This window comes from Pelmatolapia mariae, linkage group LG4 (genome assembly GCF_036321145.2).
Source record: "Pelmatolapia mariae isolate MD_Pm_ZW linkage group LG4, Pm_UMD_F_2, whole genome shotgun sequence".
In the NCBI taxonomy this organism is placed as follows: domain Eukaryota; kingdom Metazoa; phylum Chordata; class Actinopteri; order Cichliformes; family Cichlidae; genus Pelmatolapia; species Pelmatolapia mariae.
In genome coordinates, this window is record NC_086230.1 from 30,825,018 (window position 1) to 30,842,500 (window position 17,483).

Here is a 17,483-nt window from a genome sequence, read left to right on the forward strand (position 1 = left end):
ACAGGTAACAATAACACATGTACCAGTTGTTGCATTGCAGAGGTATTCAAGTATAAAAACTATAATAAACACAATTGCAATGTTTGGTTCTATAACATTTTTCTATCATTACTTTAGCATGGAATAGGTGCAAGAGTTGTTAAATGTGGACAATTAAATAATAGATTAATGCAATAGCAAATTATGCCTAGTTCTCAGATGGACAGCAAGTAGAGAGTGATAGATGAGACGAGGAGATGGAAGGAGGAAGAGAGGCGAAGAGTGAGTCACAGGCAGAGCCTAGTTTATTTCCCACAGTTTTTTTTTTTTAATTCTTGCCTTATGATTTCAAGCACTGTCACCAATCTTTGCATTTTAATATTATCTCATAACACTTGTTTAATCAGCTACCATCTCTCCTATGGACTTTTTAACATCTACAGTCTCAAAGCAGTAGAGCCCTGCCTTCCAGCACTATCAGCAGCAGGAGCAGCAGCAACCCCTCAACAGCAACATTGTACCCCATCAGGTAAAACATAGACTAAAATAGTCATTGTTTGTTATATATGGTGCATCCTTTCAGTTCATCCTCTGTACAGAATACTTTGATCTGATTGGCCGATTGCTTAATATGTAACGTGTATATAGACTATATAGACAAAAGTACTGGGCCACCCCTGTTTGCCCATGAAAACCCATTCCACGAAACTCCCAGCACACAGGTTTTGTGCTGATGTTAATGCCAGTACCATGCTCTGATTCGGTGAACTCTTTAAAGCAACTCTTCCTTTCACAAATGCTTGTAAAAAAACAAACTGCATGGCTAGTTGCTTGATTTTATACACCTGTGTCAATGGGATTGAATTCAGACAGCTGTAGTCGAATACTGTTTCCATATAATTTAAGACAAGATATTGTAATATTATACACATGACAGCGTACATATTGACTGGAAAGCACTTTGGGTTAAATGAGCTGTAGAAATAAAAGTGATTTGGCAGAAAATGAGGAGAAGCAGAATTTAGTGTTAAAGTTTTTTTCAGGAAATTATCTGGTTAAAGGAAATTCTAGGTCCATTCATTACAGTCATTCTACATTCATTCTTCCTGTGACCAAAACATGTAAGTAACTGTCATCTGTGTTTGGTTAAAGAACCAGAGGGGGTGGTTATAATTTAAATCATTTTGCAGCTGGTGGAATATTTTTCATGTGAGATGCACAGAAAATGTTTGAGGCATCTGGAAACATTTTACTTTTTTCTGTTTATTTACTGAGGAAAACGGATGCTTCGTGAGTAGCTGTGAGTCGAGTATAATCATGCAAAAGCTTAACATATAAAACTATGTTCACATGTCACTGCACTTCTTGGTTTTCATGTCTCCCTCTGTGTGTCCTTTCAGCAGTATCTTTTTATATCTTGGCTCTGTTTTCTTGATGTGTTGCCATGGGTGTGCACTCTGCAGTCTGTCAGACCTGAGTGACGCGAGATTCCTTAAAGAGGAACTCCATGCCTCTCTGATCCCCATCTACCTGTCCTGCACAAAGGCCTGTCAAAAGAGGCCCATTGATCGGAGGGCAAATAGCCCTGTTCTGCCCATACAGTGGTGCGTAATCCCTCATATATTCAGGCCACTCATCCATTCCATCCTCGTCCTCCTCATCTTCATCATCATCTCCTTCCTTTTCCCAGAGCGATGTGGAGACATGCTGGTACACCCTGGTGTCCTCACACTCCATCTCTCTGTGGTAAAAGTAGCTGAAGTTGGACACAATGACAGGCACAGGCAAAGAGATGGTGAGCACGCCAGCAATGGCACACATGGACCCCACCAGCTTTCCCCCAACTGTCCCTGGACACATATCGCCGTACCCGACTGTAGTCATGGTCACGACTGCCCACCAGAAGGCCTCTGGGATGCTTTTGAAGTTTGTTCCAGAACTGTCCACCTCAGCGAAGTAGACGGCGCTAGAAAAGAGTATGACGCCGATGAAGAGAAAGAAGATGAGCAGCGCAAGCTCTCTCAGGCTGGCCTTCAGCGTCTGGCCCAGGATCTGGAGGCCCTTGGAGTGACGAGAGAGCTTGAAGATCCTGAAGACTCTCACTAGCCTGATGACTCTGATGAGAGCCAGAGACACGGAGGGCTGCGTACCTTTGTCCTTTGCTAGCTCCGTGCCCACCGTGACAAAATAAGGCAGGATTGCGAAGAAGTCTATGATGTTCATGATGTCTTTAAAAAAGTGCATCTTGTTGGGAGCGCTAATGAAGCGCATGATGAGTTCAAATGAGAACCAGCAGATGCAGATTGTCTCTACTATGAAGAATGGGTCCTGGAAGGCAGTGAATCCAGGTGAGACCAAGATGGTCTTGTTGGATATGTTGGGGTGAGGAGTGATGGAGTATTGCTGCAAGATAAATAAGGAAGTAGAAGAGATTAAACTCAAACATTAGATTAAAAGAAAAATCCAAACATATAACCTGCACTGCCCAAAAGATTCAATTTATTTTCACACACTCATTGGTTTGGAAGAAGAAATAGGAGAATAGAGAGAGAGGAAAGGTAGGGCAGTAGTAAACAGCTCCATGGAGATGATGTTTGCATGAATGTAAACAGAGAGAAATCAAGAAGGACAGAGTAAACAGAAGGAGGAAAGTGAGAAGTAGTGATTATTATCAAAGTTTGTCCTCAGCACATTTGAAGTATGACATCTGTCACCAGGATATTGTGAGATCTCTGATACGGTGCTAAATTCTCTCTCCTCTCCATTTTCGCTCTCTTAGTTTTAATGCTTTTTTTTTTTTTCCCTCTCACAGACTTTTATAAACCAGTTTCTCTATATTTAAACATAAAACATCAAGTTCATGTGACTCAGGATTGTATTACAGCCACCTGACACTTTATTTAACCCAGCTGCTTTTTTTTTTCTGGGAACAAGGTGCAAGTTTGGAATAACTGGACAGTAGTGTCTTTTAACAACTTATTTAAAGTTACTCTAAGCATTTGATGGCCTTGCAGTACATACTGTGCTCAACTGTGCTATTTCCCATTTCCTGTTAATTAGATACACCTGGCTGAAAATGTTGCTGTCTGGTATAACAAGCCTGCAGTAAATCCTGCTTCCGTCAAGGTCAAAATGTTCAGGGTTGGTTTTGATTCAGCTCTACTTTGTGGTGGGTTTGAACTGTATTCTGATAGATGTTTGGTTATCCCCTAAAATAACCATTCAGCTCAACCAGCATCTCCCTAATTCCACATCAACCAAACCGAACACTGTAACCTTCACGAAGGGAGGATTTACTGCAGTCTGCTCGTCTTAAATTACATTATCTTTAGCTAGGTTGACCTAATAAACTGGAAACAACATATGTTTCTTGTGTCCTCGTGTTTGCTGCTTTATATATACTTTGAAATGCCTGTGACATTTGCAAAGCAAATTCTAAACAGGCACTGCTCAGATTAAGGTGAAATATACTAATGGCGAAGTTCACCCAAATCTCTGTTATGATTCTTGTAATCCAGCCTTTCAGACTTTTTTTGATGTCTGGTTTGATATAACTTGTTGACGGAGAGAGTCAACGATTAAATGGATATTTACCCCCCAAGCAGGTCGAATGAAGTTAGTGTCCATCAGTTCCAGGCTGAAATGTCACATAAAACCAATAACATGCATGGACATACATCTGGTGAGTGACTGATAACGTGGAGATGGCTGTGCATGTATGTTTATGTTGGCTTGCATTGTATCCGAGAGTATTGCAGGCTCTGATCACTTTAGTATGGAAGACCAAATCTGCTGGTCAGTTAAGTAGCAGAGGAGGTTGTTAATCAGTTTCAGCTGCTTTGGTGGTAATGGGATGAACAACAGGTGCACTAGAGGGGCAACAATGAGAGAACCCCCAAAACAAGAATGGTTTGGGAGTTGTGGTGGAGGCTACTGACACCTTTTCCACCTCTAATCTTTTCTGTTTCTTTTCACTAGTTTTGCATTTGGCTGCCTCCCAGAACAGTCTCAAGATCATGGAGGAGATTCCAGGAGACATGCGGTTACTTTTGGAGAGCTGGACAGGGCAACAGAAGGTTCATAACCCATCAGTGGGACCAGTGTCTGCTCCTTTGTGCAAGGAGGAACAGGAGGAATGCTGCCAGAGCCCTACAAAGTAATCTCCAACAGGCCACTGGTATAAATGTCTCTGACCAAACAATCAGTAACAGACTTTGTGAGGATGGCCTGAGGGCCTGACATCTTCAAATGGGCCCTGTGCTACTTCCCCACCAGTGGAGCCTGATTAGCATTTGCCATAGAATACCAAACATAACAGATCCACCACTGGAGCTCTGGACATAATCTGGGTCTGCAAACAGAATGGCTGAAAATATAAGAAACAAGATGTTACAATGGACCAGTCAAAATCCAGATGTCAACCTAATTAAAAATCCTGTGGCGAGACCTTCAAAGAGCTGTGCATAAATGAATTCTTACGACCCGCAATGAAGTGAAGCAACTCTGTAAAGAAAAGGGGCCCAAATTCCTTCACAACTTTCATGGAATATTCATTTATTTTTCTATTTGTAATTGTTTTGGCAGTTTTTGTCCTCCATACATCAACATATCTATCTCTGTTTACTGGAGGGAGTGAGGGAGGGAGTGGTGGTGGTGTTTTGGGAGCATGCACGTCTGCTACCTGAACCGCCACAATCCATCTCGTCTCCAGGCTGCCAGAGCACATGCGAGACAAATTTAATTTTGCCGTAGTCATCAGAAAAACCGATCTGTCTCCATCTTTTCCATGCCGTTTTCAGTGTGTAGCCTATGAGCCACTGTGTTTATTAATACAGGCTTTGGTTTATGTGTTGATGGGCTCTTTGGGGTGTCCTTCCTCTATATATAGCACCTTTAGATCTCAGAGGAGTAACCTGAGACAAGCTCATCTCCTTTCCTGCTTTTCATGCTGGCTTCTCTTCGTCTAAGTCCTTCCACTCTCTAGTGCTTCTTCATCTAAATTAATCAACTAATAAGTAAAACTCCCAATCCGCTTTATCCGCTCTCTTTTATCCCTCATATTTTTCCACTAGTGGTTTAACTGCTTTCCTCATCTCGTACTTCTTTCCTCTCAGTCTAACTGGATCAGATTAAATGGCAACTCCAAAATAATTTCAGCAGAAAGTCTCCTTTACTTTCTCTCTTTCCTCAGCCTTTGCTTTCCTCTCCATTTTTCACTCAGTGTTGCTTCAGGAGATAAAAACATTTTCATCTTGTGCTGCAAAGTGACATCTGTGCTTTTTTGTTCACCTCATCACTTTCCTGCAGTGTTACGCTGTGTTCTCTAAGCACCCTGTCATCAGCCTACTCCCTCACTCATGCGGTTATTGCAACTGACATAACTTCCACGTGCAGCCCTGTGAATACCGGTTTTGTAGATATGAGCATCCTCACCTCCCTACGCTCCTTTTCATTTCTGAACTCAGGCAGGGTCTCCAGGCAGAAGATGAGAATGGAGACCACAATGACCATGACACTGATGATGGCGATGATCCGGGCTCCGCTGGAAGATTCCGGATACTCAAACAGCATCCAGATTCGCTGCTGCCACTTTTTTTCAGGTAGAGGTCTTTCCTCCTCTTTGGCGAAGCCTTCATCCTCTTTGAAGCGGTCGATGATCTCCTCTCCGAGCTCATAGAACCGCAGCTCCTCCAGGAACATGTCCAGGGGGATGTTGGCGGGCCTCCGCAGCCTCCCACCTGACTGATAGAAGTAGAGGATGGCGTCAAAGCAGATGCGGTTTCTGTCCAAGAAGACTTCATTCCGCAGAGGGTCGAAGTAGCGAATTCGACGCTGGGGGTCACCCAACAGGGAGTCTGGGAACTGAGCGAGGGTGCGCAGCTGGGTCTCATAACGCATCCCTGACACGTTGATGGCCAGACGCTCCGTCAGAGCCCACTGACACCGCCGGCGGTTCTCCCTTCTGGGATGGGCTCTCGGCTCCTTCTTGCTGCTCTCTTTCTCCAACTTGTTCTGCTTATTTTTGGCCTGCTTATCTTCATCACTGACCTCCTCAGCTTTTTGTTTATCTTTTGTCTCGCCTCCACCTCTATCTGTACCTCCCCCCTTATGATTGTCCATGTCTCAGCCTGGAATAGTTCCAAGTTATTTTGTTTGTATTATTTTTTTTTTTTTTGTTCTGCAAGATGAAAAATCAAAGTTACCCTTTTCACATCATACTTCCAGCAACCAGTTACAACAACCTAATAACTGTGTATAAAAGGTGTATAACAAATAAATTGTGAGCAAAAATCAGTATTTCAGCATTTATGAGTTGATTCTTTTAGCAAATCTCTTCAATTTTTACATATTTTTCTACTGTTACACTTTATTGTAACACACCAGAAAATGTTACACCTGTACACCGTTCCCTGAACTGACTTCTAGGTTAAATCAAAATGGATTTTAAGATGATTTTATCTGTCTATAATCCATAGACCGTCAGAGAAACTGCTGTCAGCTCCACTTTTCTTAAAACATGCTATACAGTGTGTTTGTTTAGATTTGATTTCATACTCCATGCACAAATTCCAAGACATGCTGTTAATGTAAACCCACCTTAGTTGAGCTCCTCCTTTCACCTGCCTGCCTGGCAGCTAATGCTTCAAGCTAATGCTTCAAACCCCAGGCGAGTGACCATGACCCTCCTGCTGTTCCTTCACCTCCATGTGCCTTCTGGGCCGACCCATCATTACACCATCCAGGCAACCCCTCCTAATTCTCCCTTGAGTCACATTTAGGAGGTGAGGGGAGGAGATAGAGGGAGCTTCTTCAGGGGCTGCTGTGGTGTTAATCTGCCACCCTGGGTAAAGTTAAAATTGTTAAGCTTGTTTATAGGTCACTCGCTGTCTGTGCTTGAACCCTTGCGCTGTCTCTCGCTCTCAGCATGGGGAATGCTGTTAGGCGGAAATTCAATCTTGGACTTGCTCCTTTTCCAAGAGCACGCCGCCTATTCGTCCACTTTTTCTGACCCCAACAAGCCTCCTCACTCAAAAATGTCAACCTCTTACAACCCTCAGTCTGTCTTAAACATGCTGTGCATTCTTACCTGCAGTTGTAGCCTGATCTGTGCCTGAAGTAAGAAGTTTAAAAAGGAAAAGAAAAGATAAAATAAGGGAGCAGTGTTTGCACTGATGAACATGATTTACACTCTAGAATCATACCACAAACATTTGGTTGGTATTTATGTTTTTTCCCTCTAACTTCTCTTACAGCTTAGATATAAATTAAAACTTGAAAGTTACTGTGGTTTGTGCAGACTTATCCCCAAATTAGATCAGAGCAGTGATAAATCTGTCATGAAATGTGCCCACACCATTACTCACTTCATGTTAAATATAAAACTTGATTTCTGTGGTTATTTTAGACACATCTTAAATTATACACCAAAACATCTCTGAGTTTCTGGGTCTGTGTGCAGGAAGACTTTACTGAAATGTACTGTTGCCTTCAAATACTTCAAGTAATTTACAGCTTTTAAGTGTTTATATTCATTAAGGATTTGTAACGTTTTCTCTTTGCATTCCAAATCTCCAAATATAATTTTGATCCTTTGAATAAGAGTAGCTGGTGCAGAGGACTGTAGGTCGGAATGTGTGGGAAAACCTGCTGGCTTGTTTACTGCAAGCTGCAGCTGAAGGCACTTGGACATCCTGGTATTTTTGGCTCACTGCATTTATTAAACTCTGTAATGAGATGTGCTGAATCCTTTACTGGCATAGTGAGTGGTATTGTAGCATGCAAGCTATGCTCTGTATTAAAAAAAAGCTTCCAGGTTTGAAAAGTGAAGCAAATGCAGTGTGCCTTAAACTGCATTCTTTGTAATGGCCAGCAGGGGGCAGACGCCACGGGTTGCAGAAAGAAGTCCAATTTAAAATAATTTCTTGGTGAGTTTATGGCCTCAAATGCTAGTTTAACTCTTAAGTTAATAAAGCACAATGTTCCTTAAAAAATAAAATTCTATAAGCTGGTGTCCAAAATCAGAATCCCTGGAAAAAAAAAATCAGGAAGTTTAAGGATTTCCAAATGTTTGGTTTAACACACACACACACACACACACACAAAATGTTTTACCATGTAAAATGAGGAAATTAGATTAAAGTTCGTTTCAACTTCTACCTTATCCACATGTCTTAAGTCAGATGCCCTTCCTGAGCCAACTTCAAAGGTTTAGTGTCTCTGATTTTTACCTCCAGTCGACCCAGCACCCTTTCACATGAATATGTTGACCAGTGAGGCATTAAAATGAAGAAATGAAATAATTACGTTTTATATTAAGCATACAAAAATTAATATTTCTAGCAAAAGGCCAGATCGCCTTGATCTTTTAGTTGAAGCAGCGTTGAGATATTTAATGGCATCTGAGGATTGTCAGAGTAAATCAGCTTTCGGACATGATTCAAATGTTATAAAGGTGGCAGAGCTGCTGTATAACCGTTAGAAACATAGCATCAGCAACTTTAGTGAAAAGCAAGCGCTTCATACTGTCAGGTAAAGACACTACAGTATTGGAAATCAGACAATCAGACGATCCCCTTCTTGCAAGTGCTTGACAATGGGGAGAAGAAAGAACTTCCTTTTACAGAACGAAACTAACCATGTCCAGATGCACCCAAGCACAGATGTCCAGACACAGTTGCATTAAAAAGGAAATTATTATAAACGTTCAGGATCCCTCTCTAGAGCTAGTTTTCTTGTGAATGTAGGGATTTCCTACTATCCCCGTCCTCCTGAATGCAGCAAAGCAAACCGCATGATTTTGTGGCACTTTGAACTTTACAAACAAACATGCTGACAGCGGCTGATCGTTTCTGCTGGCGGCGAAGACACAGAGGAGTCCTGCTGTAATTACTCCGAGCAGACAAAGTAAGAACTAACCGTTATTAGTCCGCTGTTTGACAGCAGCGCCGCTTTGCGTCACATTTATCATCGTAACCGCAGACAAAATGTCCCTCCGCTACCACGACAAAGTGGCTGTTGTCACAGGAGGATCCAAAGGGATTGGCAGAGGGATTGTCAGAGTGTTTGGTATGAAAATGTCTTTATTTATGCTGGCAGTTTGCGCACGCAGCGAGGAGTGGCGCACTGAACATTTTTGGGTCTTTTTTTTTGTTCTTTTATAGTGGAAAACGGAGCCAAAGTGGCGTTTTGTGGAAGAGAAAGTTAGTAAGGCTGTTTTTATTCTGCTGCTTTGTAAAACAGTTACACGACTTCACTTTTGGCAGCATATATGAAAAGAAAAATAATGGGGTGCAGTGTTTTGCGGCATGATCAGACGTGTCTCGTAGGTGCAGCAGGTGAAGCTTTAGAGGCGGAACTTAACAAGACCGGACCAGGCTCGTGCAAGTTTGTCAGAAATGACATCTCCAAGGAAGAAGACATAAAGGTGAAGTGCAGCTTTGTGGGTGTATGGTCTGAAATGGAAAGAGTCACATGATCACATGATGATCACATGATGATCATATGATGATCACATGATGAGCTCACTGAACTCAGGGAGTGACTCAGGCAGTCATTGCTGATGTGTATTTGTCATTTGTTGGTTTCTCTTGTCTCTGCAGAGGCTGATTGCAGTCACAGTGGAGCAGTTTGGTCACATCGACTGCCTGGTCAACAACGCAGGCTGGCGTGAGTCACACATGCTTTTTGGGGGGTTTTTTGTTTTGTTTTTTTACTTCCAAGGAGACATGACAACAAGGCTGTGTTGCTTACTTTCTGTCTTTGTGTGTGAAATCTTTCTCTTCAGACCCTCCTCATAAACCCACTGACGACACCACAGCAGAGGAGTTCAGAGACTTGTTGAATCTGAACCTCGTCAGCTACTTTTTGACATCTAAAGTAAATTTTCACAGCTTTAGGTGCAAATAAATTCTGTCTTCTGTGGAAACAATGACAGTCCATAAGGATTAAAGTGATACATTTAAACACTGATGAATGGAATAAATAAAAAATAACTGTATTTTAAAACGACAGATGGGGAAACAATATAGGAAAAAAAATATTTTCAGTGGTCTTAAAAGTACACAATAATACCCCTAACATGGAATCTACCCTTTCCTTGTTTCTATAGACCACCTGTGATATCACTTTTGAGTTTCCAGGATTTTTGCATTGACTGATTGATTTTAGCCAAAGCCAGTCTGACTAACTAATAACACATAAACCCTTCACACTTTTCATTTCTGTTTGAGCTCTTGGAGTAATCTAAACATTATGTATAGAGGATCTTTGCACCACCTGAAAGTCTCGCTCTCTCTGCAGTATGTGTTACCCTACCTACGAGAGCGCCAAGGAAACATCATCAATATTTCCAGTCTTGTGGGAACTATCGGTCAGAAAGATGCTGCGCCGTATGTTGCCACAAAGGTGAGCTTCTTTCCTCGTTTCCTAAATTTCAGCCCCCTGCCCAAAAGAAGAGTACTGTAATGTGATGTTTTCTCCACAAGGGGGCGATCATTTCCATGACAAAGGCAATGGCAGTGGATGAGAGTCGCTACAATGTGAGAGTCAACTGGTGAGGCAAACTGGCGTCTGAAAAAAATCACCAAAAAAAAAAAAGGTTCCTAGGGAGAACATATATTTTCAATCTCCAGATTAAATTAATTGGATTTCACTTTAATCACAAGGATAAGATATAAAAATGTGTTGATGCTATTAATGAATCGCGGGGGGGCAGCTTGTGACTAATATAGTTACTTTTGTGTACTTTGTGAGCTAACTAGTCTCAGCCAGTGGTTCCCAAACTAAGGGTTGGCCTCTTTAAAATGGTCCCAGTATCAGTCTGAGGGGTTGTGAGATGGTTGATAGGAACAGAAGTTAGAAAAACGTAATCTGTGTTTCTTATTTGGACTTCTCTTCAGTCACTGCTGTCTGTGATAACTGCCACAAACCATAAAGCCCAACTTTCTTATACCAGCTCCCCCCCCCCCCCCCCCTTTTTTTTTAAATTTAATTTCGTAGCCATTGATAAGCTCTGATTCACTATTTGGGCTTTTCTACAGTAGACAGTTCAAAATTACACATTCTATTCTCATAAATCCACAAGACTAAGATACCAAACAACTGTAATTACGCAGTGAAATAAAAAATGTGATTCTGATAAATAAAAAGAATTCCGGTGAGATATAAAAACTGTAGAGATTCTACAAGTATTTCATTTCCTTTAATCTAATAATGCCTTTCTTTTTCTAATCGGAGTGTCTGGTTTTTGTTGCAGCATTTCACCAGGTAACGTGATGACACCTCTGTGGGAGCAACTAGCAGCACAGACACCAGATGCAGCTGCCACCATTAAAATGGGGGAAAATGCTCAGGTATGTTCAGGAAGGTGTTCAGAAGCCATGCAGATTATGGGGGCTGGTTAGTAGTGAAGAGTTGAGTTATGCAAAGTCATTAATGAAAAGTTATTAAAATGTAATAAAAATGATCCGTGTCATCATCAAATCACAAAGAATCTCCACATTGGATCAGGGCAGCGAACGCCTCTGGTGCTGTTGGTCAGCAGGCTGTGCTACTGTTGCCTGAAAACAATGGAAGAGGGGAAGAGGAAGGTGTGAGCAAAGGAAAGGCAGGAGTGTGGAGGTCAGAGATAGGGGCTTAATGTGAGGAGCTAGCTGATATGAAGGAGAGAAGGAAGGCGGATATTTTTTAGAGCAAGTGTCTGACAGGTTAATGAGTTTGAAGCTGGAAATCGAAGAGGTAATGTTGAATGTTGTCAGCGTGAATGCCATGCAGGTTGGATGTCAGTTAGAAGAGATGCAAGAAGTTTGATGAAGTACTAAATTTAGTCCCCAGGGAGGAGTGGGTGGTAATTGGAGCAGACTTCAATTAACATGTAAGTGAAGGTACGAGGACTGCAGAAGAACAGATAGCACATATAGGAGTGAAGGAAGGTGCACATAGGTCCACTATACCTTTGCAATCTGACAGAGATGAGAGTTTGCAAGGTGGTGTCATGGGAGATTGTAGCTAGGCAGCATGAGATAGAGACGAGGATCAAATGGTCGAAGTTGAAAAAGGAAAAATGTAAAGAATTCAGAGAGGAATATCAACAGCTCTGGCTGGTAGGGAAGAGTTACCAGATGATGGGGAAAGCTGAAGTGATGAGGGAATGAATACAAGGACACTTGGGAGAGGAATGAGAAAGTATTGGAAAGTGTTCAAAGAGTTTGGCAAAGAAAAAGTGGGATAGTCAAGAAGATGAAGACAGCTGATAGGAGTACTTGGAGGCTAGGTGTACAGCAAACACAGGCAGCAAAGGAGGAAAAGGAGGCAGGACACTAAGGAAGGAGACTTTTATCGGTTCGCTAGGCAGAGAGATTGAGCTTGAAAGCCGAAAGTGCAACAGGACAGAGAGTGGAAATTGCTGAGATTTTTCACTGGGAATTACCAGGATGGACATTATTAGAAATGAATACATCAGAGGGACAACTCAAAGTTTGAGAGGCAAGGCTGAGATGGTTTGGACATGCCCATAAGAGGAATACTGGATATACTGGAAAAAGCAAAACTAAACTGCCTCACACTGGAATCTCTCTATCAGGCAGTCAGCATCGACACCTTCAGTCTTGGATTGCAGCTGAACGAGTTTGTGTAACAGGCTGCATTTTTTCCATGCAAATTAGAGGTTTCCTTTGATTCAGGCAAGAAAAGCTGTTTGAAGCTGACGCAATACAAGAGGAGAAACTAGACAGCCACCTCCTTTAGTTCCGCATTTATAGAAAAAGAGTGAAAGACAAATTTGTTTCAGTTCTTTAAGCATTGTTGTTGTTTACATGTTGTTGACATCAGGATCTGTCATTTTCACACTTTTATTACGCCTGTTATCTAAATAATGGAGGATAGGAGACCCTCTGTTAAGCCTCTGTCGCATTAGGAAGTTTGTAGTTTTCCCTGTTCATGAGTTGAGAAAGCTGAAATTATGAAATCTCCAGGGCTTTTTTTTTTTTTTTTTTTTTGGGGGGGGGGGGGGGGGGGGGTGCATGGGAAGTCGTACAGGAGTTTTTTGAAAAGCTTCTCCTTCTTGGCAAATACTTGTGAGCTAGGCAGCAACAGTTGGAACAGCTGCAGGCCTGTAGAAGCACAAAAACAAAAGGAATTTACCCAGTGCACCCAGAAATATGCAGTCTAGGAATGAGAAGTGACACACTTTCTTCTCCAACAGCTCATGGGTCGAATGGGGACTGAGGCTGAGTGTGGACTGGCTGCTTTATATCTCGCTGCCGAGGCCACTTTCTGCACCGGGATTGACCTGCTGCTCAGTGGAGGAGCTGAACTGAACTACGGCTTCAAGAGTCAGATCCAGTCCTCACAATCCTGAGTGTCCTTGTGGCGGAGATATGTGCAAATGTGCTGGTTACATGACTAAAATGAATACTAAATAATTTTGGATATAAGGAAAGAAATTATGTTAATTGATTTCAACTAGCTTGGTGCTTGAAGTTGAAAATTTAAAGCTTAGAATTTTGGCATCCTAACTTTGTAACTGGACCTGCACCACTCCCCTATGATTAGCCAATCAGCACTAGCCTCTCTGACCTATAATAACCTGCTTTCGCCTACCCCAATCAGAGGTTTGGTTTTTTTTTCTTTTCTTTTTTTTCTCTTCCCTCATGCTTCCAAGGACTTCCTGAATGAGACTGCTGGCCAATAAAACCGGTCACTACAACTGCAGAGCTAATTATTACATTGATTTTTTTTTTAATACATCGTTGTGTCGTTATTCTGAGACGTGTAATTTTTTCTGAATTATTAAACTGGTAGAAAAGTTGAATAGAAGATCCTGAATATTTCAAAGTCGGCACACGCTGCTCGTATCCTGACGTTTCTGGGTTCAGGGAGAGCAAGAAGGTCTCGTATTTCAAAGCGGAACGCAAGCTGACTTGGAGCTTTTGTTTCCACACGGACTAACAAAGTTGTTTATCATCGCTGGCGTAGCGGAGATGGCAGCCCTCCGGACGGTGAGTCCATTGAGTGTCTGTGTGCTGTTTATTACCAGGTTGCTGTGATGTTGTGGGTAAATGATTAACCTGAATGGGCGATAAGGTGGCCGGTAATCATTAAAGAAGATTAGAGGCCAGTAAAACATGCCTGTCCACTGCTACTGGAGAATTCGGCGCGAGCGCGGAGCGTGGCAAAATTGTACAGCATGGAAAAGACCAAACTTAATGCAGAAATGTGGAGATTTTATGTCTTCTGCTTATGGTCAAAATAAAAACACGCCAAAAACACTAAGAAGATGCAATTGTTAATCTTAAAGGTGGTTAACAAATTCGGCTCACTTAGAGACGAAAAAATTGTATGTTTTTTGGGATCATTTATCTTATCTTATCTTATTTGTTTCTGCTTAGGAACTTTGAGATTTTCATGCGTGACGTCACGTTTTTGGTCAGCCTGTCTTGTGCGTCGAGTTAAATATTAAAGGGCTTTTAGTTGATGCACATTTACAGAAAATGTAAAGTGTCTGTGTACATTGCTACCACGTTATTACTCTTGTGTTTTACATTTAGAATGAATAGAATAAGTTACTTTCCTGCTGTATTAAATGCCACAATTGAATGCAAGAAACTAAATGTTGCTTTGGGAAATAGGGATATATTTCATTCATCAGATTTGTGTGTGGCAAAAATCAACTCGGGGAAAAAAATATAACTACGCTCTCATTGTGCAATAAAGACAAAATCTTGCATCATCTTTCCGCCAAAATGCTTCCCTGGGCTCCATTGTGCAGAAATTATGGACACGAGGTGATAATTATATTGTCTGTCTGTAATGTCAGTGGTTTAGATCTTTGACCTTCAAACATGCCAGAACTGGCCTGTCAGGTGAGCTGCCCTGTAACCCTTTATCAACGCCAGCTGTTGTCTACCAAATATTGGAATTGTATGCATACAATTAACAGGCCAGTACTTATTAGTTTGGTAAAGTTAAAACCATTTAGAAGCACAGCCTGGATGTTTTAGCCCTATATCCATTCTGCTTTTTTAAATATTTAACTATTTTTCCAAATGTTTCTACTGTTTAACATTGTTTTTATTGTTAGAAAGAATCTAGTTGTGTATATTAATTATTTACCCAATATTTAACTGATATTTAATCATTTATTTCAACACACTTGTTAACTTCAAACGCAATAATTTACTAACTGGTTGAACTTTTTCCTAGTTGTGTTTTAGCAGTCAAATTGTAATTTCTGTTTTCTTTCTTCCCTGAACTTGTCAGGCTAATTATTTCCATTTAGTCTATGGAAGCTGTAGATGTACTCCCAGTGGTTCAATTACTCAGGGCTCCAAATTGCTGCTTCATACCACAGAGGGGCATTTGTGTGATGACTATATCTAAAAGACTCTGTGCTGTTTTAGTTGGCAAAATTAAAATCAGTTAAAATATGGGAAACCCAGCACCATATTAAGAAAGGTTAACCAAAATGTGAAATTTCAAGAGATTAATTAGAAGATTGCTTCCAGCGTAAACGCTTTCATAAGTATTAAACTGCCAGGACAGTTGATCTTAATACGGGTTAAATAAGTAAAAGTATAATATCCCATCCTGTCTTACCCCAGGGCTGAATTACCTTTAGATTTCTCATGTTACCTTGCCTGAACTCCAAGTATGACTGCCAAGATCTACAAAGCCAGTTAAGGAGTGGCACTGATAATTTATGTACCTAAACTAATGATATGTTTTTATGAAATAAGCTTTTATGGTTGGCTGTTGCTATCTTCTTATTTTAAAGCCCTTTGTCGCCCACATAATATCATTCTGCAGAGAGCACCCTACACATGTGATCTGATTCTATTTACAGTGCAGCTCTTAGGACTGTCTCCTTCTGGAATGTGCAGACAATATGATTGGTGCTGAGTCACACACACCCCTCAGAAAAAAAACAATATTGCACATAGTCTTCCTGTGTGTTCCCAAACCTGGATCAATGATTGTCACCTGGAAATCAGAGCTTAAACTGTTATCTGTTAACATTTTGAAACTTTTTGATGGGTATTTAAAGAAAGCTGCCACATCATCTCACAAAGAGTTTCATCATGCTTTCCTTGCAGGCACTCCATGGACGACTTCTTCAGACTTTCCCCTTTTCCTTTGGCTCGCTGCGGTTCGCCAGCTCCTTTAAGGTAATGAGGAAAACGTTAACATTTTCTTTTTTCACCAGGTGATACCTGTGTCATTAGCTCAAAGCTTGAATTACAGTCTGGCGAGCCTGTGAATGGCTGGTTTGGTATGGAGAACATGATGGTAACAGAAAGAAGAAAGTAACTTTCATTAGAGGGATTTGTCTCTTTAGCTTGGTCGAGTTGCTTTTTATTTACAGTTTCTTTCCTTTTCTGTGTTCCCCTCACTCTTTGCCTGTTGTAATTATTTAATTCAGTTTAATTTAACCTGTTTAATTGTGTCCAAATGATCTGTTAACCCTTACCTGACTATGTTTAACCACCACCAATTGTCCTTTTGAGCATGCTGTGTCAATAACAGCAATTTTAAAAAAAAAATCACTGTTTTCGTCGCCTGCTCTGCTCTTGTCCGTCTCCTTCCTTCTTTTTTCTCCACCCGTGTCCGTCTCCATCTCAGGCAGCAGATCTCACCATTGAACGCAACACAGAATGCAAGCCGAAGCCCGAGCCCTCCACGCTGCTCTTCGGCAAACAATTCTCTGACCACATGTTAACTATCAACTGGTCGGAGAAGGGCGGCTGGGAATCTCCTCAGGTCAAACCTTTCCAGAATCTGTCGCTGCATCCAGCTACCTCTGCCCTGCACTACTCCGTAGAGGTAAAGAGCACTCTGCCAACGTGCAGTACACAAACATGCATGATATTTTCACTGGGTGCAGCACCCTCTGCTGTAGTGTAACATAAAGTAGACCAGGAACTTGTAATAATAGCCAATGGCTGACACATATTGGCCAATGAAATTTTTAGGTATTGTCCTCTCACCCGATAATTTGATGAATATCAGTGCCAGAATGGGCTTAAAGTCGCCATAACCATTCAGTAAAAGGGAAACACTGCCACATTCATCTATACCTACATAGTAACTAACAAAAGTTATTTGTTTCTACCTTCTCCAGCTGTTTGAAGGCATGAAGGCGTACCGTGGCGTCGACAACCACATCCGTCTGTTCAGACCCATGCTGAACATGGAGAGGATGCATCGCAGTGCAGACAGGAGCAGCCTTCCTGTGAGTTTGCACACCATCAGAAACCTTGACCCTAATATATCATCGACTGTATATAAAAGATGGATACCATCCATTGATTTTCAGGATACTCTTTCCAGATCAATAGGTTATGAACATGCTAACCTTTGCTGTAAATGTGGGTATTTAAGGTGTCTGGTTGTTTTCTTGGTGGTTCTATTTTTTATCCCTGGAGGCTGCTCTTTGCAATATATATTGATATCAGTATTTTGTTTGTCCTTCACACAGTATATCATTTTAATCAGAGTGGAAACCCCTC

At 41.4% G+C, this 17,483-nt stretch overlaps 3 protein-coding genes across 5 annotated transcripts in view; 2 read left to right on the top strand and 1 right to left on the bottom strand.

Moving 5' to 3' along the window:
• Positions 1–1,139: 1,139 nt before the first annotated feature.
• Positions 1,140–6,238, bottom strand: kcna7 (potassium voltage-gated channel, shaker-related subfamily, member 7). 2 transcript variants are annotated; one of them, XM_063470844.1, is made up of 2 exons: positions 5,413–6,238; positions 1,140–2,382 (listed from the first exon to the last, which is right to left on the bottom strand). In XM_063470844.1, exons 1-2 carry the CDS (start codon positions 6,097–6,099, stop codon positions 1,447–1,449), a joined length of 1,623 nt encoding a protein of 540 aa, XP_063326914.1. In that variant the 5' UTR covers positions 6,100–6,238; the 3' UTR covers positions 1,140–1,446. The 2 variants fall into 2 exon arrangements, with proteins under 2 accessions (XP_063326914.1, XP_063326915.1); XM_063470845.1 differs by having other exon boundaries at positions 5,386–6,238.
• Positions 6,239–8,804: 2,566 nt separating this feature from the next.
• On the top strand, positions 8,805–13,672 carry hsd17b14 (hydroxysteroid (17-beta) dehydrogenase 14). Of its 2 annotated transcripts, XM_063472414.1 has the most exons (9): positions 8,805–9,045; positions 9,141–9,179; positions 9,306–9,403; positions 9,579–9,645; positions 9,764–9,855; positions 10,279–10,383; positions 10,464–10,531; positions 11,234–11,330; positions 13,181–13,672. In XM_063472414.1, exons 1-9 carry the CDS (start codon positions 8,964–8,966, stop codon positions 13,334–13,336), a joined length of 804 nt encoding a protein of 267 aa, XP_063328484.1. In that variant the 5' UTR covers positions 8,805–8,963; the 3' UTR covers positions 13,337–13,672. The 2 variants fall into 2 exon arrangements, with proteins under 2 accessions (XP_063328484.1, XP_063328485.1); XM_063472415.1 differs by lacking the exon at positions 10,464–10,531 and having other exon boundaries at positions 9,764–9,875.
• A 156-nt stretch (positions 13,673–13,828) lies between these two features.
• bcat2 (branched chain amino-acid transaminase 2, mitochondrial) overlaps positions 13,829–17,483 on the top strand; it is a 14,683-nt gene continuing 11,028 nt past the window's right edge. Inside the window, exons 1-4 of the mRNA XM_063472413.1 lie at positions 13,829–13,976; positions 16,071–16,142; positions 16,597–16,797; positions 17,096–17,206. Of these exons, the coding sequence (XP_063328483.1) occupies positions 13,959–13,976; positions 16,071–16,142; positions 16,597–16,797; positions 17,096–17,206 (402 nt within the window). The 5' untranslated portion in view covers positions 13,829–13,958. The remainder of the gene's footprint in view (positions 13,977–16,070; positions 16,143–16,596; positions 16,798–17,095; positions 17,207–17,483) is intronic.